The sequence below is a fragment of the Microchirus variegatus genome, assembly GCF_963457635.1.
Source record: "Microchirus variegatus genome assembly, chromosome: 4".
Taxonomy (NCBI): domain Eukaryota; kingdom Metazoa; phylum Chordata; class Actinopteri; order Pleuronectiformes; family Soleidae; genus Microchirus; species Microchirus variegatus.
In genome coordinates this window covers 36,516,294-36,540,019 of record NC_139805.1, presented here as the reverse complement: position 1 = coordinate 36,540,019, position 23,726 = coordinate 36,516,294, and the positions used below count along the sequence as shown (strand labels likewise).

At 43.8% G+C, this 23,726-nt stretch overlaps 1 protein-coding gene across 1 annotated transcript in view; it reads left to right on the top strand.

Moving 5' to 3' along the window:
* Nucleotides 1–5,974: 5,974 nt before the first annotated feature.
* Nucleotides 5,975–23,726, top strand: part of LOC310926230 (cadherin-24-like) — a gene marked incomplete at both ends in the record, with an annotated part of 38,180 nt that continues 20,428 nt past the window's right edge. The window contains 4 exons of the mRNA XM_083888328.1: nucleotides 5,975–6,310; nucleotides 18,832–19,126; nucleotides 19,235–19,354; nucleotides 20,718–20,885. Coding sequence (XP_083744454.1) covers nucleotides 5,975–6,310; nucleotides 18,832–19,126; nucleotides 19,235–19,354; nucleotides 20,718–20,885 — 919 coding nt within the window. The remainder of the gene's footprint in view (nucleotides 6,311–18,831; nucleotides 19,127–19,234; nucleotides 19,355–20,717; nucleotides 20,886–23,726) is intronic.

The window sequence follows — 23,726 nt, the reverse complement described above, 5'->3', positions numbered from 1 at the left end:
GCACGTTAGCGCGTTAACGCTAACGCACATTAACGTGTCATGTTTACGCGACTCCCGATTTGTTAAAATGAGTCTCTAAAGTAACGCTAGACTTTAAAAACAGAGGCACACATACGCAGTACACAGGCGCTAAAGGAGCTAACGCGGCTAACTGGTAAACGTGCATATTTTTCCAGTCAGTCACCATGAAAATGAGTCATGCAATAATGTGCGTTAACGTTGACGCGGCTAACCGCCGTTAACGCGCTAACGTGCCCAGCACTAGTTCTGACTCTTAATCTACACTTTACGTACATATGTACAGTATTTTCACTGAAGAAACGACGTATAAAGTAGTGCTGGGCACGTTAGCCCGTTAACGCTAACGCACATTAACGTGTCATGTTTACGCGACTCCCGATTTGTTAAAATGAGTCTCTAAAGTAACGCTAGACTTTTAAAACAGAGGCACACATACGCAGTACACAGGCGCTAAAGGAGCTAATGCGGCTAACTGGTAAACGTGCTAACGTGCCCAGCACTAGTACTGACTCTTAATCTACACTTTGCATACATATATATACAGTATTTTCACGAAAGAAATGATGTTTAAAGTAGTGCTGGGCACGTTAGCGCGTTAACGGCGTCAACGCTAACGCACAATAACGCGTGGCGCGTTTCCAATGAAGCCTGAGTGGTAAAAGATGCACATGACGTCATGTTTAAGTGACTCCCGATTGTTCAAATGAGTCTCTAAAGTAACGCTAAACTTTAAAACCAGAGTCACACATATGCAGTACACAGGTGCTAAAGGAGCTAACGCAGCTAACTGGTAAAACTGGTGCCTGAACATGACGACACGTGCATATTTTTCCAGTCAGTCGCCATGGAAACGTGTCATGTGTTAATGTGTGCTAATGTTGACGCCGTTAACAAGCTAACGTGCCCAGCACTAGTACTGACTCTTAATCGACACTTTACATACATATATAAACAGTATTTTCACTGAAGAAATGATGTATAAAGTAGTTTAGTTACTCTAAAGACGCTAACAGAGGCATACATACGCAGTACACAGGCGCTAAAGGAGCTAACGCAGCTAACTGGTAAACGGTGCCTGGACTCTGAACTCATGTGCATATTTTTCTGCTCAGTCGTCATGGAAACGATGTGTAATATGTACATGTAATAATGTGTGTTAATGTTAACGCGGCTAACAGCCATTAGCCTCTTAATCTACACGTTGCACACATATATATATACACAGTATTTTCACAAAAGAAATGATGTACAAAGTAGTGCTGGGCTCTTTACCTTTGATAAACAGACCGGTCCAGTTCCACTGTAGGTGTGCTAACAGCGCTAACTAAAGGAGCTAATGGAGCTAACGCAGCTAATGGAGCTAAAGCCGCTAACTGGTAAAGGGTGCATGGACTCCGGTGCCGCGGCACGTAAACATGACGTCACGTGCGTCTTTTTCCGTTCAGTCGTCTTGAAAATAACGCACATTATCGCGTGGCGCGTTTCCATGACGACTAAGCGGAACAATATGCTTGTGACGTCGTGTTTACGTCACTCCCCGATTTTTAAAATGAGTCTCTAAAGTAACGCTAAACTTTAAAAACAGAGGCGCACATACGCAGTTACACAGGTACGCTGGTTATTTGTTAGCGCCGCTCTTTTCCTTTAATAAACAGCCCGCTCCAGTTTCACTGTTGGCATGCTAACGGTACTATAGGAGCTAATGGAGCTAACACAGCTAACGGAGCGAACACAGCTAATGCAGCTGACACAGCTAATGAAACTAACGGAGCTAACGCCGATAATGAAGCTAACTGGTACCTGGACTCTGAACTAATGGGTCATACCTTAACGTGCGTTAGCGTTGACACCGCTAACTGCCGTTAACGGGGTTAATGTTCCCAGCACGAGTTCTGACTCTTAATCTACATTTTACATACATATATAAATATAGTATTTTCACTAAAGAAATTATGTATAAAGTGTAAAAATCTTTTGCTTGAGTTTGTTTTTGTTTGTTTACTTGCTGAATTTCTAATTTAAAGTTCTGTCGTGAGAGGTTTTTGGGCCGGATCACTGATGCATTATTCCTCGCTCATTAAGGCCGAGCTGGAGTTAAAGCGCTGTGGCGTCCGCTCACATGTGCCGCCGCGTGCTCATTTATCCTCTTATTTTTCCTCTTTAAGTGAGAAGATCATTTATACGAACTGACACCGTGGGTTCTGCTGGAGGAGATGAATGTAGAAGAAGAAGAAGAGCTGGAAACTCCAGTGATGGAGGCCATTAACTCTTCAGCAGAGACGTTTACGGCCGTTATAAATCAAGGAAATCTTGTTTTTTGCAGCTAGCGGAGGACAAGATCTAGGATATTTTTAAGTGCCGGGCGTTAGCGTTAGCGGACGGCGCGCTTCCACGACTACTGACCGGGAAAAAGACGAGCGCGACGTCATGTTTACGTGACTCCCGATGTGTTAAAATGAGTCTCAAAAGTGGTAACAAAGTTTTTCATGCCGCGGCACCAGAGTCCAGGCACCGCGTTTACCAGTTAGCTCCGTTAGCTGGAGCGGTATGTTTATTAAACGGACAGAGCAGCGGTACAAATAACCACGTAAACGTGACGTCACAACCCGTCTTTTTCCGGTCAGTCGTCACGGAAACGCGTCATGTGTTAACGCCGCTTACGGTAAGAGTAGCGCCGGTAGTGCAGGTTAAGCCGTTAACGGTAGCGCTGGTAACACCGTTAGCTGCATTAACGGTAGCGCCGGTAACACCGTTAGCTGCATTAACGGTAGCGCCGGTATCAACGTTTGCGGTAGCGCCTGTAACGACGTTAGTGGTAGTAACAGTAACGACGTTATCGCCGGTAACTTTGTTAACAGTAGCGCTGGTAACGACGTAAGCGCTAGTAACAGTAACAACGTCAGCGCCGGTAACTTTGTTAACAGTAGCGCTGGTAACGCCGTTAGCGCCGGTGACTTCGTTAACGGTAGCGCCTGTAACGACATTAGCGGTAGCGCCGGAAACGACGTTAGCAACAGTAACAGTAACAGTAACGACGTTAGCGCCGGTAACTTTTGTCAACAGTAGCGCTGGTAACGCCGTTAGCGCCAATGACTTCGTTAACGGTAGCGGAGGTAACACCATTAGCTGCATTAACGGTAGCGCCTATAAGGACATTAGCGGTCGCGCCGGTAACGACGTAAGCAACAGTAACGACGTTAGCGCCGGTTACTATTGTTAACAGTAGCGTTGGTAACGCCGTTAGCGCCAGTGACTCCGTTAACGCCAGTGACTCCGTTAACGGTAGCGCCTGTAACGACATTAGCGGTATCGCCGGTAACGACGTTAGCAACAGTAACAGTAACGACGTTAGCGCCGGTAACTTTTGTCAACAGTAGCGCTGGTAACGCCGTTAGCGCTAGTGACTTCGTTAACGGTAGCGCCTGTAACGACATTAGCGGTAGCGCCGGTAACGACGTTAGCAACAGTAACAGTAACAACGTTAGCGCGGGTAACTTTTGTTAACAGTATCGCTGGTATCACCGTTAGCGGCAGTGACTTTGTTAACGGTAGCGCCTGTAACGACATTATCGGTAGCGCCGGAAACGACGTTAGCAACAGTGACAGTAACGACGTTAGCGCCGGTAACTTTTGTTAACTGTAGCGCTGGTAACGCCGTTAGCGCCAGTGACTCCGTTAACGCCAGTGACTCCGTTAACGGTAGCGCCTGTAACGACATTAGTGGTATCGCCGGTAACGACGTTAGCAACAGTGACAGTAACGACGTTAGCGCCGGTAACTTTTGTTAACTGTAGCGCTGGTAACGCCGTTAGCGCCAGTGACTCCGTTAACGCCAGTGACTCCGTTAACGGTAGCGCCTGTAACGACATTAGTGGTATCGCCGGTAACGACGTTAGCAACAGTAACAGTAACGACGTTAGCGCCGGTAACTTTTGTCAACAGTATCGCTGGTAACGCCGTTAGCGCTAGTGACTTCGTTAGTGGTAGCGCCTGTAAGAGCTTTTAAACTCTTTATGCAGCGATTACGGACCGGGTTTTCTCAAGCATGAACTTCATAAAATCCAAATATTTCTTTATGTATTTGAAGTGTTTGATTTCATTCATTTGCTGCTTTTGCTAGGATTGGCGGCTCCATTTAGTTTATTTGGGTGGAGAGGAGGCAAAAAATGGCTCTTTTTAATGCTAATGGCGCGCTGGCGGTTAAGTTGCTAGACCTTAGGGTTCGTCGGTAACTGGTTAGCGCTAGCTGCTCAAACCTGTGTGTGTGTGTGTGTGTGTGTGTGTGTGTGTGTGTGTGTGTGTGTGTGTGTGTGTGTGTGTGTGTGTGAAGGTGAAAATAAATGTCCCAAAATCCCCGTTCATCGCAGCGAATCAGCGTCAGATTGATTGACAGAAAAGCACTTTTCAGCTCATCAGCTCTTCAAAGATCAATCGCCCGCCGCCCGACGCCAACACAAACCCAACCCCTCGGCCGTTAAACTTTAGCAAAACGAGGACAAGTCGGCGATTAAGCTGTTTACGAGCGCGATTCATCTCCCGAGCGGAACTTCTTTGTCTGGTGGGCGTGGAGGCGTGGAGGGCGAGCAGATACCGTCTTTGGGAAAGGGGCATCAATCACGCCGAGCTCCGCCTCATCGCCAGCACCTGAGGCTGCGGGTTAATTGAAATTTGTTAAGACTTCACTCAATCAATCAATCACAAGAAACACACAGCGACGAGCTTCTTCTTCAGAGTCAGTGTGGTGGTGCAGTGGAGAGCGCCGATGCCTCGCAGGGTCCTGATTCGAGTCCAAGTTGTTGTGTGTGTGGAGTTGGCGTGAGTTTCCAGAGAAGTGTTGTTTTTCTTGAGGGTTTTCAATCATCAACGATCAAAATGGCCTCAAAACAACAAACATATTCAGTTTTTTTCTGGGTCAGTTGCTCTTTATCTTCACTGTTAGACGGACTTTTCCACCAGGAAACAGGAAGTTTTTTCAACCGCTCACTCTCCCACACCAAAGTCCATAGAGAAAATCTGTGATTTTTACAAGATTTTAACATCAGAGCACACAGGAGTTGTTGATCCACTGCTGCCTCCCACTAAGTTCAAATTTCTTATTTTGTCAATTCGGCTTTTAAAATTCTTTGTTTTGATGTACTTCAGTGACACAAAGTGACCACACGAGGCAGCAGTAGACCAGCAGCTCCTGTGTTCCCCCCTGTGTCACAGATTTTCTCTATGGGCTTTGGTGTGGGGAGAGTGAGTGGTTTACAAACGTCAGTTTACACGAGGAAAAGTCCGTCTAACAGTGAAAATAAAGACTATATCGTAAACTTGAACGGACGTAGATTTTATTCGTCTTTTTTGTTAATTAGCGTTTTCGTCACATCGTATTCATTTTAGTGCGTTTAATTTATTTTTGCCTCAGTTTTACTCTTCATTTGCCAATTTTTTTTTTACCTTTTAAATACGTTTCTGTAATTATTTTGCTCTTGGTTCGACCCTGGTTGTTCTTGAACGAGCTTATATATATATATATATATATATATATGTATATATATATATATATATATATATGTACACATATATATATCAGATGAAAGGAAGATTCTCTCCATGTTCTTGTGAGTAAATTTGACCTCGGAAATTACAAGTTCCGACGCTCATGCAAAGACGTGTTAACGACTACAGTGGAAATCATAGTAATCTTGTGTTCTCTGTGTGTGTGTGTGTGTGTGTGTGTGTGTGTGTGTGTGTGTGTGTGTGTGTGTGTGTGTGTGTGTGTGTGTGTGTGTGTGTGTGTGTGTGTGTGTGTGTGTGTGCAGAACAATGAAGACGGAAGAAAGTGAAACGACGCCGCGGCCCGAGCTGCAGAAGAAGAAGAAACAACAGCGTCATGGCGACGCCGTCTTCCTCTGATCTCAGCTCTTTAATTTAAAAAAAAAACTAACCGATCGGTGAACCCCGCGCAGCGATGGCGCCGCAGACGTTCGTCCTCCTGCTGCTTTTATTCTCCGAGGCGCAAAGACGGAGTTGTCTTTGTCTTTCAGCGGGACGTCGGGAGTTGAATGCGACGGCGTCGAGTCGGGATCGCGAAAGTCCTCCGTCTTTGAAAACCAACGGCGGTACGAGTCGCGGAGACGCCGAAGAGCTTACGCGTTTGGAACCCGCCGACACCAGAGTTCTGCGCGAGGACGGAAAGCGGGCGGGGCCTCGCTCTGGCGCTCGCCGCCAGAGGAGGAGCTGGCTCTGGAACCAGTTCTTCGTCATCGAGGAGTACCGAGGACCCGAGCCGGTCCTCATCGGACGGGTAAGAGCGAGATGCTAAGATGCTATGTTCTTGTGTTTGCTAGGGAACCTTTGGAGGTCCTCGTGGAGACCAAAAACCTGGTCCTAATGAGACCCCCTGGTTCAGTTCAGGGCTGGGATTTGAAATCGTGGGTCATTGAAAGGTTAAAACCGGGACGACTCCCGTGCTTGTTTGTGGTTATTTAACGTGTTATTGCTTCCGGGTTTGATTCACCCTGTCAACCAGAAGACGAGTATTTTGGTGACTTGGAACAAAGAAAACATGGTAGAATAAAACATTACTTTTGCTTTTTGTAGATTTAGAATAAGACAAATCACTTTTTTTTTTTGCTGGTGAAACAAGCGCCAAACTCAGCTTTTGTGCGCAGCGACAAAATATCGGTAGAAATTTGGCATATTTATCGTTAAATGAGTCGCTTCTACATGTGTGAAGACAGTCGTGCCAATAGAGAAAAGATACGGGTCTCGATCTTCTGGACGATCTCCGTTCCTACTTTAACATTAGCTGGTACGAGTGCCCGAAATGCGTCTTCTCAGAACGGTGTCTGAAGTCTTGTGACGACGTTTATAAACGAAGTCAACGCACAAACGCGATTTTTGCATCTCCTGAACCGAGAGGTACGATGATCATGAAGGCCGCCCGTCACTTCTATCGCTCAAGTTGAGATCTTTCAACTTTTTGGTGAAGAATCGCCATCAGAACTCCATGACATACGTTTGTCAGATACCCTCTCTCTCTCTCTCTTGTGGAAACATCTGCAGAGAAGAAGAAACCATCTCCTCCAGGGTTAGGGTTCCGTCTTCTAGCCGGACAAGCTAGCTAGCTGGGGAGGCGTCTGCTCGCCGTGTGAAAGTATCGTTGGAAGGAGGTTCTCGTCCATACGGAGCTCCAGTAGTGAACGGTTAAACTGGCTGGTAAACAGGTTGATGGCCCGTTGATGGTCCTTTGCATGGAAAGAAGCCCAGTTGAGGCGGTTTGGAAGACACCGGATCTCCTTGGGAGAAGACCTCAGGCAAGGAACAAATCCCTATGGAAGGAGATCCGGTGTCTTCCAAACCACCTCAACTGGCCTCCTTTCCACGTAAACTAAAGAAGTCCAGTTGAGGCGGTTTGGACATCGGATCTTCTTCCTTAGGGGGGATGTTCCTGACACGTCCACCTGGCAGGAGACCTCAGCGCAAACCAAGGACCAGGTGGAGAGATTCTATCTCAGTGAAAAAGTGAGAAGCTCATCCTGGAGACCTGCTGCTCCTTTACGTGGAAATGAGCCAGTTGAGGTAGTTTGGACACTTGATCTTCTTCTTTAGGGAGATGTTCCTGACACGTCCACCTGGGAGGAGACTTCAGGGCAAACCATGGTCCAGGTGGAGAGATTCTATCTGTGAAGATGTGAGAAGATCATCCATCCCTGAGGATCTCGAAGTAGACATTTGAGGTGCTGGTTGACACCAGAAGACACCAGGCCTCCACCCTGGGGGAGATGTTCCTGGCTCCTGGTATTGTGATTGGCGTCAGAAGAAGTGAGAAGCTCATCCTGGAGACCTGCTGCTCCTTTACGTGGAAAGAAGTCCAGTTGAGGTGGTTTTGGAAAACACCAGGTCCACCTGGGAGTAGACCTCAGGGCAAACCAAGGACCAGGTGGAGAGATTATATCTCGGCGAATAAGTGAGAAGATCATCCATCCCCGAGGAACTCGAAGGAGACAGTTGAGGTGCTGGTTGACACCAGAAGACACCAGGCCTCCTCCCTGGGGGAGATGTTCCTGGCTCCTGGTAGTTACTTCTGTCTTCTCTTATGGCCAAAAGGCGGCGACTTCTGAAGGGAATGCACACAAATGTACAAACCGATCTCGGTCGATTGACGCGGTTGGCGTCAGAAGAAGTGAGAAGCTCATCCTGGAGACCTGCTGCTCCGAGATCTCGAAGGAGACCTGGTGCTCCTCTGCGTGGAAAGTTGAGGTGCTGGATGACACCAGAAGACACCAGGCCTCCTCCCTGGGGGAGATGTTCCTGGCTCCTGTATTGCGATTGGCGTCAGAAGAAGTGAGAAGCTCATCCTGGAGACCTGCTGCTCCTTTACATGGAAAGAAGCCCAGTTGAGGTGGTTTGGAAAACACTAGGTCCACCTGGGAGTAGACCTCAGGGCAAACCAAGGACCAGGTGGAGAGATTCTATCTGTGAAGATGTGAGAAGATCATCCATCCCCGAGGATCTCGAAGTAGACAGTTGAGGTGCTGGTTGACACCAGAAGACACCAGGTCTCCTCCCTGGGGGAGATGGTCCTGGCTCCTGGTATTGCGATTGGTGTCAGAAGAAGTGAGAAGCTCATCCTGGAGACCTGCTGCTCCTTTACGTGGAAAGAATCCCAGTTGAGGTGGTTTTGGAAAACACCAGGTCCACCTGGGAGTAGACCTCAGGGCAAACCAAGGACCAGGTGGAGAGATTCTATCTCGGCGAAGAAGTGAGAAGCTCATCCATCCCCAAGGATCTCGAAGGAGACAGTTGAGGTGCTGGTTGACACCAGAAGACACCAGGCCTCCTCCCTGGGGGAGATGTTCCTGGCTCCTGGTAGTTACTGCTGTCTTCTCTTATGGCCAAAAGGCGGCGACTTCTGAAGGGAATGCACACAAATGTACAAACCGATCTCGGTCGATTGACGCGGTTGGCGTCAGAAGAAGTGAGAAGCTCATCCTGGAGACCTGCTGCTCCGAGATCTCGAAGGAGACCTGGTGCTCCTCTGCGTGGAAAGTTGAGGTGCTGGATGACACCAGAAGACACCAGGCCTCCTCCCTGGGGGAGATGTTCCTGGCTCCTGTATTGCGATTGGCGTCAGAAGAAGTGAGAAGCTCATCCTGGAGACCTGCTGCTCCTTTACATGGAAAGAAGCCCAGTTGAGGTGGTTTGGAAAACACTAGGTCCACCTGGGAGTAGACCTCAGGGCAAACCAAGGACCAGGTGGAGAGATTCTATCTCAGCGAAGAAGCTCATCCATCCCCGAGGATCTCGAAGGAGACAGTTGAGGTGCTGGTTGACACCAGAAGACACCAGGCCTCCTCCCTGGGGGAGATGTTCCTTGCAGGTCTTTGGTCTGTCCTGAGGTCTCCACCCAGGTGGAGGGATTATATCTCCTCACAGGCAGAACCTGGGAAGAACCTGAGGAGCCTCCAGTCTGGGTTTGGACGACATCTGGCTCTCTCTCTGCCGGAGCTGCTAGCCTCTGCGATCCGATCTTGGATGAACAGAACGCTAATTTGTCGTCGTGCCCCGAGGACGGAGACGCAAACACGACTAAACCAGTGTCGTCATACCACCGTGTGGGTTAAGGTTATTGTTGTGTGTGTGTGTGGCTGATTAAATCCCCGACACACCTGATCCACCGCGCGTCCCTCTGGGGGTTTGTTTTACGCGGAACATTTCACCGTCGGATGCTCGGCGCTAACGCAGCTGCCGGCAGCTCGGGCTCCGCTCAGAGCAGGATTATATCAAGTGTAACACTCACTCTGAGAGCGTTTCCTGGGCCACTTTATAGCCGGCGCTACGGCTTTATCGTTGACACACACACACACACACACACACGCTCGTAAATGTTTAATCTGCCTGGTTGTTATTGATACAGTGAGCGAGCGCAGAGGGCGTCGTTAAAGGAATCTTCTGATTCTTGTTGGAGTCGGTCGTGGTTTTTATGACTTCGTGAGCGCGTTTGTTGTCGTTTTTCTACGGAGACCGGGAGAGGACAATAAGACGACAATCACCAACCGCCTTAAAATGTTATTGAATTTGATATAAAAATAAAAATATAAATGTAAGTAAATAAACTCCAACACAAACAAATAAGTGTTTCCAAAAAGCTTGGAAAACACCATCATAGTTCGTATTCTCTGTAGTTTCTAAGTTAATTCCAGTGTTGTTTATGGATTTAATTCACTCTTTTTTAATGACTTACTCCCTGTGTAGCCGTGTTTGCGGGGCCTTTACTTTTTTTGACACTTCATTATAAAACTATTGTTTTATTTTATGTTAGTTAAAGTGTATATTTTAGTTTGTTTATCGCCTAATTGTCAGTTTCTTTATTCTTTATATTCTTTCTTTGGAGGGTTAACCCGTTAGCTTCAACAAAGTGGTCGCTAGTCTTCCCGGGGTTCCTCACAGGAAACGACAACAATTAAAACAAACTGTATATATATCATACAACAAAAACAAAACAACCAAAAATAACAAACAAACAAACAAAAACAAACAATCTCAGCCTCACAAATAACCAGGGAAGACGTGAAAACGCACCACATTAAACAAAACAACAATAACTAAAAGCGTTATTAGCATTATTGTTCTTTTCTATGCAGATGACATTCTCTTGTTTATATATATATGTATATATATGTGTGTATATATATGTATATATATGTGTGTATATACTGTATAGATGTATATATATGTATGTGTATATATGTATGTGTGTGTATATATATGTATGTGTATATATATATGTATGTATATATGTGTATATATATATATATGTTTATATGTGTATATATATGGATATATATGTATATATATATGTATATGTATACACATATAAACATACATATATATATATCCATTTATATACATATATATGTGTGTATATATATGTATATATATGTATGTGTATATATATATATATACATACATATATATACATATATATATGTATGTATATATATATATATATATATATATATACATATACATATATATATGTATATATGTGTATATATGTATACATATATGGATATTTATACACATATATAACTTGATATCACTTGTTTTTCCTCCCTATATCATTTATTTTTAAGTGTTAGCTCAGCGAGCTTGTCCTCAGTAGAGTCTCCCCCTGCTGGTCGTATATAATATTACAGCAATGATGCATAATTAGATTAATTCAATTCTTTTGCTTGATTATGTTAATGATTTACCACCTTTTTTCCTCGGTTTCATGTTCCTCGGTTTCAAAGCGTAAATCCGTGGTTTATTTTGCCACCGCTTTGATTCTCCTCCCGTCTCCGTCTCCGTCTCCGTCTTCTTCTTCTTCTTATAATAATAATAATAATAAAAAGCTTATATATCGCAAACCCGAGAGAAGCCGCCCGCTCGGGTTTCGCTTGCCAGAAATAGCGAGCGCGAGAAAAGACGAGATGAAAGCCGTTAACTGAGGTTTGAGGGCAAAGACACAGCAGCTGCTTCACAACCTGGATCACGGCTGGTGTGTTTGGCTGCTGAGGACGAGCAGATGAAGCAGCTGTAGGTGAACGTACACGTGTATATATATATATACATATATATATATATATACACAGTATATGTACGTGATGAGAGGAGGGGAACGTTCAGATCACAGTGTGGGAGAGAACGTGACAGAGGAAGTGCTTTTGTTGTTTGTACGGGGTTGAATACATTTCTTTCCCGCCGTGAGATTGTTTTTCCACGGTGACTCAAGCACAGCAGGACTGAGGCAGCAATTAGACGGAGTGTGTGTGTGTGTGTGTGTGTGTGTGTGTGTGTGTGTGTGTGTGTGTGTGTGTGTGTGTGTGTGTGTGTGTGTGTGTGTGTGTGTGTGTGTGTGTTTGCGCTTTAGGACCTTTTTCTTCTTTTACACCAAGAACAACAAAACAAACAAGCAAAAGGATCTGGATTTTGTTGTTGTTTTTCTTGGTCTCTGGGACTTGAGCCGTGTTTCCTTTAGGAACACGTTTGGAATTAGATTTTGTGTCAATATTTACAAACAACAACTAAAACGTCGGTTAAATCGTTCAAAAATATCGTACGTTGTTGTTTGAAAATACACTTGGAGTCGATGTCCGTCTGGAACTCGTTCCCCGTCGGCATCCGAAAAAATAATTGATAGCCAATCGGCAGGCAGCTTTCTAAGGCCCGCCCACAAACAATAAACCACAGCGCAAGTGAGGGAGCGGAAATAACTAATAAGGGAGCGTTAAGAACAAGTGAAGGAGTCTATAGAACAAATAAGGGAGCGTAAAGAACAAGTGAAGGAGTGTAAAGAACAAATAAGGGAGCGTAAAGAACAAGTGAAGGAGTCTATAGAACAAATAAGGGAGCGTAAAGAACAAGTGAAGGAGTCTAAAGAACAAATAAGGGAGCGTAAAGAGCAAGTGAAGGAGTCTATAGAACAAATAAGGGAGCGTAAAGAACAAGTGAAGGAGTGTAAAGAACAAATAAGGGAGCGTAAAGAAAACAAGTGAAGGAGTGTAAAGATCAAATAAGGGAGCGTAAAGAGCAAGTGAAGGAGTCTATAGAACAAATAAGGGAGCGTAAAGAACAAGTGAAGGAGTGTAAAGAACAAATAAGGGAGCGTAAAGAAAACAAGTGAAGGAGTGTAAAGAACAAATAAGGGAGCGTAAAGAACAAATAAGGGAGTGTAAAGAACAAGTGAAGGAGTGTAAAGAACAAATAAGGGAGCGTAAAGAACAAATAAGGGAGCGTAAAGAACAAGCGAGGGAGCGTAAATAACAAATAAGGGAGTCCAAAGAACAAGTGAGGGAGCGTAAAGAACAAATAAGGGAGCGTAAAGAACAAGTGAGGGAGCGTAAAGAACAAGTGAGGGAGCGTAAAGAACAAGTGAGGGAGTACAAAGAACAAATAAGGGAGCGCAAAGAACAAGTGAAGGAGCGTAAAGAACAAATAAGGGAGCGCAAAGAACAAGTGAGGGAGCGTAAAGAACAAGTGAGGGAGCGTATAGAACAAATAAGGGAGTGCAAAGAACAAGTGAAGGAGCGTAAAGAACAAATAAGGGAGCGCAAAGAACAAGTGAGGGAGCGTAAAGAACAAATAAGGGAGTGGAAAGAACAAGTGAAGGAGCGTAAAGAACAAATAAGGGAGCGCAAAGAACAAGTGAAGGAGCGTAAAGAACAAATAAGGGAGCTCAAAGAACAAGTGAGGGAGCGTAAAGAACAAGTGAGGGAGTGTAAAGAACAAATAAGGGAGTGCAAAGAACAAGTGAAGGAGCGTAAAAAGAACAAATAAGGGAGTGTAAAAAGAACAAATAAGGGAGCGCAAAGAACAAGTGAGGGAGCGCAAAGACAAATAAGGGAGCGTAAAGAACAAATAAGTAGTTGTGCTGGTTATGGTCCCCGTTAAGAATGATGTGTGAGAACGTGTGTGTGTGTGTGTGTGTGTGTGTGTGTGTGTGTGTGTGTGTGTGTGTGTGTGTGTGTGTGTGTGTGTGTGTGTGCGTGTGTGTGTGTGTGCATCAAGGAAGAACAGAGTGAGTGAGGATGAGTGAAACCCAGAGTGAGTCTCTTATCTTACAATTTTTAGGGTTTTTCCTGTATAATTATATATATATATGCTATCAGGAGTCTCTATAATCCCTAACTTCATCCTCCTGACACTCTCACACACACACACACACACACACACACACACACTCACAGCGAGAGAGCGAGTGTGTGAGTGCTAATCTCCCATATTCTCTGCGCTCCGTGCTGTTTACTCTGTGAGAAGCACTCAAGCGTCGACATATGTTGTTGCCATATATTACCTCCTAATATGTAAATACTGTCAAGCGAGCAGCGCTCACACACACACACACACACACACACACACACACACACACACACACACACACACACACACACACACACACTCATACTGTATATAATTACAGTACACACACACACACATTATAACACTACACACTGTATGGTTACACATATGATCATCAAAGCACTTTAAACCACATATATATATAAATATGTATTTATAAGTTTGTTTGTATGTGTGTTTGTACATTAGTATGTGTGTTTGTACGTGCTTATACATGCGTTTGTATGTGTGTTTATACATGTGTTTCTACGTGTGTTTGTACATGTGTTTGTACGTGTGTTTAAACACGCGTTTGTACGTGTGTTTGTACGTGTTTATAAGTGTGTTTGTACGTGTTTATACATGCGTTTGTACGTGTTTATAAGTGTGTTTGTATGTGTGTTTATACGTGTGTTTTACGTGTTTATAAGTGCTTGTACGTGTGTTTGTACGTGTTTATACATGTGCTTGTACTTGTGTTTGTACATGTGTTTATACGTGTGTTTATAAGTGTGGTTGTATGTGTGTTTATACGTGTTTTACGTGTTTATAAGTGTGTTTGTACGTGTGTTTATACATGTGTTTTTACAGGTTTGAAAATAATCATATGTGTTTATACGTGTGTTTGTACGTGTTTGTTCGTGTTTGTACGTGTTTTTGTACATGCGTTTGTACGTGTGTTTTTACGTGTTTATAAGTGTGTTCATAAGTGTGTTTTATGTGCATTTGTACATGTTTATACATGTGTTTGTACGTGTTTTTGTACATGCGTTTGTACGTGTGTTTATAAGTGTGTTTGTACATGTGTTTTTACGTGTTTATAAGTGTGTTCATAAGTGTGTTTGTATGTCCATTTGTACATGTTTATACGTGTTTGTACATGTTAATATGTGTGATTGTATGTGTGTTTATACGTCTGTTTATACGTGTGTTTGTATGTCTTTATATCTGTGTTTGTACATGTTTGTGTGTGTGTTGATACTTTTGTGTATACGTGTGTTTACGTGTGTGTTTATACGTTTTGTTTATGTGTGTTTGTACGTGTTAATATGTGCGATTGCATGTGTGTTTATTAGCGTGTTTATAAGTTTGTTTATACATGCGTTTGTCCGTGTTAATATGTGTTTATACATGTTTATATGTGTGTTTGTACGTGTTTATATGTGTGTTTGTACGCGTTAATATGTGTGATTGTACGTGTGTTTATACGTCTGTTTATACGTGTGTTTGTATGTCTTTATATCTGTGTTTGTACATGTTTGTGTGTGTGTTGATACTTTTGTGTATACGTGTGTTTACGTGTGTGTTTATACGTTTTGTTTATATGTGTGTTTGTACGTGGTAATATGTGCGATTGCATGTGTGTTCATTAGCGTGTTTATAAGTTTGTTTATACATGCGTTTGTCCGTGTTAATATGTGTTTATACATGTTTATATGTGTGTTTGTACGTGTTTATATGTGTGTTTGTACGTGTTTATAAGTGTGTTTGTACGTGTGTTTATACATGTGTTTGTACGTGTGATTGTACGTGTTTATATGTGTGTTTTTACGTGGGTTTATACGTGTGTTTTTCAGTGTTTATATGTGTGTTTATAAGTGTGTTTATATGTGCATTCATACATGTTTATGTATGTGTTTATATCTGTGTTTGTACGTTCGTACGTTTGTTTATATGTGTTTATACGTGTGTTTGTACATGTTTGTAAGTGTGTTTATACGTGTGTTGATATTTTTGTTTAAACGTGTGTTTACGTGTGTGTTTATATGTTTTGTTTATGCATGTGTTTGTCAGTGTTTGTACCTGTGTTTGTATGTGTGTTTGTATGTGGTAATATGTGCGATTGCATGTGTGTTTATTAGCGTGTTTATAAGTTTGTTTATACATGCGTTTGTCCGTGTTAATATGTGTCTATACATGTTTATATGTGTGTTTGTACGTGTTTATATGTGTGTTTGTACGCGTTAATATGTGTGATTGTACGTGTATTTATACGTCTGTTTATACGTGTGTTTGTACGTCTTTATATCTGTGTTTGTACATGTTTGTGTGTGTGTTGATACTTTTGTGTATACGTGTGTTTACGTGTGTGTTTATACGTTTTGTTTATATGTGTGTTTGTACGTGTTAATATGTGCGATTGCATGTGTGTTTATTAGCGTGTTTATAAGTTTGTTTATACATGCGTTTGTCCGTGTTAATATGTGTTTATACATGTTTATATGTGTGTTTGTACGTGTTTATATGTGTGTTTGTACGCGTTAATACGTGTGATTGTACGTGTTTGTTTGTCCACACGTACAAACAAGCGATAATAAACACACGTACGTCCGCGCAGAATATAAAAGTAAGACGTGAAGAGAAGTGAGATCATCACTGTTTTTGGTTGTATTTATGTATATATTTAATATATATATATATATATTTAAGGAGTATGTGTGAGGATGAGTTAATCTGTGGTGGATTACGTGATGAAGGCTCCTGGTCAGAGCCCAATAATCTCTGAATAAGCTTTCTATTTCAGCGTGTTTGGCCTTTTTACCTTTTATCTCACTCACTCATTAATACTCTCTCGCTCACTCGTTCGCACTCTGCCGTTAAATGAACCGAAGCGATGATGTTGTGCAGGAGGAGGAGGAGGAGGAGGAGGAGGAGGAGGAGGAGGGAGCAGATGGGCCTCCTGTGTGACTGAGGAAGAGGTGATGAGAAGAAGAAAGAGAGAGTTTTAAAAGGTAGAGTGAAGCGAGGAGATGAAAGAGAGACAGACGGAAACAAACATGGAGGTCGACCACGCTGACGCTCTTTCAGCCTCGTGGTCCACTGCACTGATGACATCAACACATCAGCGATTGTGTGTTTCCTCCCCCACACACACACACACCTGCTGCCGCTCACTGCACACACACACACACACACACACACACACACACACACACACACACACGAGTCCACGTCGAAACATAAATCACCGCCACGTTTAACAACCGGGAGAAGGGATGAGCGTTAATGAGCACGACCTGAACCTGAAGGCAACTCACGTAACACAGAGAGAGAGAGAGAGAGAGAGGGAGAGAGAGAGAGAGAGAGGTCTGACTGAGGCATGTGAAACACACGGGTAATATAAACACATACAAACACGTACAAACACACATAAACATATGTATAAACACACAGGTAATATAAACGCGGGCAAACACACGTATAAACACGGACAAAATACGGAAAAACACAAGGAAAAAACAGGCATAAACACACTTATGAACACAAGCAACACACACAAATAAACACACGTACAAACACGGATAAACATCCGGGTTAATATAAACACGGACAAACACACGGACAAACATGGATAAACACGGACAAACACACGGATAATTTAATGCGGACAAAACCATGGATAATATAAACACGTGCAAACACGTACAAACACACGTACAAACACACGTACAAACACACGTATAAACACATGTATGAACATGTACAAACACACGTATAAACACGTACAAACATGGACAAACGCATGTATGAACATGTACAAGCACACGTACAAACATGGACAAACACACGTATAAACACGTACAAACATGGACAAACACGTACAAACACATGTACAAACACACGTATAAACACGTACAAACATGGACAAACACGTATAAACACGTACAAACATGGACAAACACGTACAAACACACGTACAAACACACATACAAACATGGACAAACACACGTACAAACACACGTATAAACACATGTATGAACATGTACAAACACACGTATAAACATGGACAAACACACGTACAAACACATGTATGAACATGTACAAACACACGTATAAACATGTAAAAACATGGACAAACACGTATAAACATGGACAAACACGTATAAACACGTACAAACATGGACAAACACACGTATAAACGCATGTATGAACATGTACAAACACACGTACAAACATGGACAAACACGCGTATAAACACGTACAAACATGGACAAACACGTACAAACACATGTTCAAACACACGTACAAACACACATACAAACATGGACAAACACACGTACAAACACACGTATAAACACATGTATGAACATGTACAAACACGTATAAACATGGACAAACACACGTACAAACACACGTATAAACACGCACAAACATGGACAAACACGTATAAACATGGACAAACACGTATAAACACGTACAAACATGGACAAACACACGTATAAACATGGACAAACACGCATAAACACGTACAAACATGGACAAACACACGTATAAACGCATGTATGAACATGTACAAACACACGTACAAACATGGACAAACACACGTATAAACACGTACAAACATGGACAAACACGTACAAACACATGTTCAAACACACATACAAACATGGACAAACACACGTACAAAATAACATATAAACATATGTATAAACACACGGATAAACGAGAATATAAACAAGTACAAACACAGGTATGAACATGTACAAACACACATAAACACACATACAAACACACGTATAAACACGCATACAAACACATGGATAAACACGTTCAAACACACATATAAACGCGTATAAACACATGGATAAACACATCCAAACACGTACAGTATAAACATAGGGATAAACAGGTACAAACACACATAAATACACATAGAAACACACATATAAACACGAATAAACAAATATACAAACACATACAAATGTAAAAACGGGAGTTTAGAAATCACGTGACTGAATCATCGGTTCAGCTTCCAGAGTTTTGTTTCACTGGAAAAATATCGTAAACAGTGGAAGCAGCGGGCGAGAGGAGGGACGTGTGGACAGATGTGGAACTACAGATGTGGAGTTACTACAATGTCGAATCAAAGCAGCAAACGCGACGCAGACCTCTGCGCCCCCTGCTGCTCATCTCGGTGAACTAACCCCCGTTTGTCTGCAGCTGCACACGGACATGGACCGAGGGGACGGTCACACCAAGTACACGCTGCAGGGCGAGGGCGTGGGCTCCGTGTTCGTCATCGACGGCAACACGGGCAACATCCACGTCACCAAGTCCCTGGACCGCGAGGAGAAGGACCAGTACCGCCTCGTCGCCACGGCGACCGACCGCCGGACGGGCCGAGCCCTGGAGCCGTCGTCGCAGTTCATCATCCGAGTGCAGGACATCAACGACAACCCGCCCGTCTTCCCCAAGGAAGCCTACGTGGCCACGGTGCCGGAGATGGCCAACATCGGTAAACCACTCACTCGTCCCACACCAAACCCCCGTAGTGAAAATGTGCGTTTTTAGCACCTAGCTTAAACTTGGCTTTCATGGCTCCTGTGTTTCCCCTCACAAACAGGAACCTCCATCATCCAGGTGACGGCGCGGGACGCCGACGACCCCACGTACGGGAACAGCGCTCGGCTGGTGTACGCCGTCACGCAGGGACAGGACTTCTTCTCCGTGGACGCGCAGACAGGTCTGCGCACGTCACAGCTGAGCATCATAACTCCCACGTTAACACCGCACACGTTCAAATCCCAGCAGAGCCGTGAGACATATGCTGTGTGTTTTCCCGCCATATGTGCAGCGTAGACAGCGACTTCACCGTGTCCTGACTCACTTGTTCTTTACGCTCCCTCATTTGTTCTTAAGCTCCCTTATTTGTTCTTTACACTCCCTCACTTGTTCTTTGCGCTCCCTTATTTGTTCTTTACACTCCCTCACTTGTTCTTTACACTCCCTTATTTGTTCTTTACGCTCCCTCACTTGTTCTTTACACTCCCTTATTTGTTTTAGTGCTCCCTGATTTGTTCTTTGCGCTCCCTCACTTGTTCTTTACGCTCCCTCACTTGTTATTTACGCTCCCTCACTTGTTCTTTGCGCTCCCTCACTTGTTCTTTTCCCTCCCTCACTTGTTCTTTACGCTCCCTCATTTGTTCTTTTCCCTCCTTCACTTGTTCTTTGCCCTCCCTCGTTCTTTGCGCTCCCTCACTTGTTCTTTTCCCTCCCTTGCTTGTTCTTTACGCTCCCTCACTTGTTATTTGCACTCCCTCACTTATTCTTTTCCCTCCCTCACTTGTTCTTTACGCTCCCTCACTTGTTTTTTGCGCTCCCTCACTTGTTCTTTACGCTCCCTCACTTGTTCTTTGCACTCCCTTATGTTCTTTGCGCTCCCTCACTTGTTCTTTTCCCTCCCTCACTTGTTCTTTACGCTCCTTCACTTGTTCTTTTCCCTCCCTCACTTGTTCTTTACGCTCCCTCACTTGTTCTTTGCACTCCCTTATGTTCTTTGCGCTCCCTCACTTGTTCTTTTCCCTCCCTCACTTGTTCTTTTCTCTCCCTCACTTGTTCTTTACGCTCCCTCACTTGTTCTTTTCCCTCCCTCACTTGTTCTTTTCCCTCCCTCACTTGTTCTTTTCCCTCCCTCACTTGTTATTTGCCCTCCCTCCCTCGTTCTTTGCACTCCCTCACTTGTTCTTTGCACTCCCTTATGTTCTTTGCGCTCCCTCACTTGTTCTTTTCCCTCCCTCACTTGTTCTTTACGCTCCCTCACTTGTTATTTGCCCTCCCTCGTTCTTTGCACTCGCTCACTTGTTCTTTTCCCACCCTCACTTTTTCTTTGCGCTCCCTCACTTGTTATTTGCACTCCCTTATGTCCCGCATGCTAACAACATGCTAGCCACCAGCTAAACCAGAATCAAGCTCGGGATCGTATCGCCGCCTACTCGAGTCCGTTTACATTGGAACTCAGAATTCGGAAAACTCAAAATCTCCCACACGTTCCGACTTCCGAGTTCCATTTCATCCGCTCCGATGACGACGACCCTCCTCTCCACCAGGCGTCCTGCGAACAGCCGTGGCCGACATGGACAGAGAGACGCGGGACGAGTATCTGGTCGTCCTCCAGGCCAAGGACATGGGCGGACATCTGGGCGGATTATCGGGGACGACGACCGTCACCGTGAAGCTGAGCGACGTCAACGACAACCCGCCTCACTTCAGACGGAGTAAGTGCTGCTGAGATTTTACGTTTAACTCTCTGCTGCCTCTTGTATCCATAGCTTTCATGTGTGTGTGTGTGTGTGTGTGTGTGTGTGAAGATAAAAGTGATGAAACGTGGTGTAACTGCATGTGCGGTAGCAGACTGAATCATACATGATTTTTCTTTCTTCTCCGACATCTTAAGAATAAGGTTTAAAGAGTTGTGCGAGGCACTGATGCATACAAATGAAACGAGACAGACGGGCCCTTTAATGAACAAAAAAAAAACAAAAACGTGGCTTCTCGTGCGGAAAAAGAGACTTTGGCCACTTTGCAAAAGGCTCACATAATAAAATCATCCGCTTTACTCTTTATCTTCAACCGTCAGACAGACTTTTCCAGTCGGAAAACTGAAGTTAGTAAACCGCTCACTCTCCCACACCAAAGCCCATTGAGAGAATCACAGAGACACAGGAGTTCACAGGAGTTGTTGATCCACTGCTGCCTCCATCACTAAGTTCAAATGTCATATTTTTATGAATTCGGCTTTTGAAAAACTTTGTTCAGATTGACCTCAGTGACACAAAGTGACCACACGAGGCAGCAGCGGACCAGCAGCTCCTATGTCCACATGAGCTAAAATCACTGATTTTCTCTATGGGGTTTGGTGTGGGATTTACAAACTTCAGATTTTGTTGGTTCTTATTGTTAAGAACTGATAGTAAGTGGCTAAAATCTAGCTTTCGTAGTGAGTGAGTGTCAGGATCTGGGTACACGGGCTAGCTAAGGGCATGGTTTTAAATTGATATCAGACAATGTTAAAATATCAATATAAGTATTTAGACTAACAATACCGCCGTCTGTATTTATAATATATGTATTTTAACTTTGCTAAAGAACGCGTAGGAACGAACAGAAGCCGACTGAAGCGCTGTTTGCTAGCATAACCTGCTTGCTAGCCGTCAGCTAACGATGACAAATCGTTTATGTGCGACGTCACGGTGGATTAGTTTGGGCTCACTTTGCTGAATTTAGTGAAAACAAAAGGTACGCGAACGTAGTAGCAAGCCGCGTAGCACGTTTGAATGCTTTAGCAAAGCTTAGCCAAGCTAATGTTTAGCCTAGCTGCTGCTGACGAGTGTCTATTCATAGCTTCTCTGCTCCGACATTTTCTAAAAAGTAAACATTTTTGCTTTGTTTGCTTCAAAACTGGATTATTTTTGGTTCGCGGACAAAATGTAAACATTTGAGAACGTCGTCGTTTTGAGGTTTGACTAAAATAATTGTTATTTTGTGGATAAAATCGCTCTTACGCCTGCACAAAAAAACCCCACAAAATGGAACTATCTTTTATCACTAACAGCCTGTCAGTGAGACGTCTTCTTCTTCTTCGTCTTTTTGTCCTCGCCCTCACGTCTGAAGTGACCGAACCCTTTGCGAGGGTCGAGCAGCATTAGCATTCGTTAGCCGTCCAGCGGGTCTCAAACGCGGTGAGAGACGACGTCTGCTGCTCTTTCTCTTCCCAGAGCGTTCCCCTCCGTTTCATTCCATTAATATTTCAGTTAAAGTTCAGCGCGTTCCACCTCAGCAGAGGCTGGAGTCGGCGCGGAGATGTGTCGGACACTTTGAGACGCTCGTCCTCTCCCTCTGTTTGTGAAGGGAATCCATCGGCGCTCGGTCACGCTGAAGCTTCACTGGATGTTGTTTGTTATGAACACGGATCCACGGTCCAGTTGTTAGCAAGACGTGACGCTGGACAGAGTTAGCTTCAAGAAGAAGAAGAAGCAATAGAATCCAATCAGAGCCCAAAACATTTGATTCTCACTTGTTCTTTGTGCTCCCTTATTTGTTCTTTTGCATTCCTTTATTTGTTCTTTACGCTCTCTTATTTGTTTTTTGGGCTCACTTTTTGTTATTTACTGTTCCCTCGCTTGTTCTTTGTGCTCCCTTTTTTGTTTTTTGCACCCTTATTTGTTTTTTGCGCTCCCTTATTTGTTCTTTTGTACTCCCGTATTTGTTCTTTTGGGCTCCCGTATTTGTACTTTGCTCTCCCTTTTTTATTCTTTGTGCTCCCTTATTTGCTCTTTATGCTCTCTTATTTGTTCTTTACACTGCCTCACTTGTTCTTTGCTCTCCCTTTTTGTTCTTTACGGCTCCCTCACTTGCTCTTTGCGCTCCCTTATTTGTTCTTTTGCACTCCCTTTTTGTTCTTTACGGTTCCCTCACTTGTTCTTTGCGCTCCTTTATTTTCTCTTTGCGCTCCCTTTTTGTTCTTTACGGTTCCCTCACTTGTTCTTTGCGCTCCTTTATTTTATCTTTGCGCTCCCTTATTTGTTATTTTTGCGCTCCCTTATTTGTTCTTTTGCGCTCCCTTATTTGCGCTCCCTTATTTGTTCTTTGCGTTCCCTCACTTGTTCTTTGTGCTAATTTGTTCTTTATGCTCCCTTAATTGTTCTTTATGCTCCCTTATTTGTTCGTTGCACTCCCTTATTGTTCTTTACACTCCCTTATTTGCTCTTTATGCTCCCTTATTTGTTATTTGCACTCCCTTATTTGTTTTTTTGCCCCCTTATTTGCTCTTTGCGCTCCCTTATTTGTTCTTTGTGCTCCCTTATTTGTTCTTTGCGCTCCCTCACTTGCTCTTTGCGGCTCCATCGCTTGTTCTCTGCGCTCCCTTAGTTGTTTTTGCGCTCCCTTTTGCGCTCCCTTATTTGTTCTTTGTGCTCCCTTATTTGTTCTTTGCGCTCACTCACTTGCTCTTTGCGGCTCCATCGCTTGTTCTCTGCGCTCCCTTAGTTGTTTTTGCGCTCCCTTTTGCGCTCCCTTATTTGTTCTTTGTGCTCCCTTATTTGTTCTTTGCGCTCCCT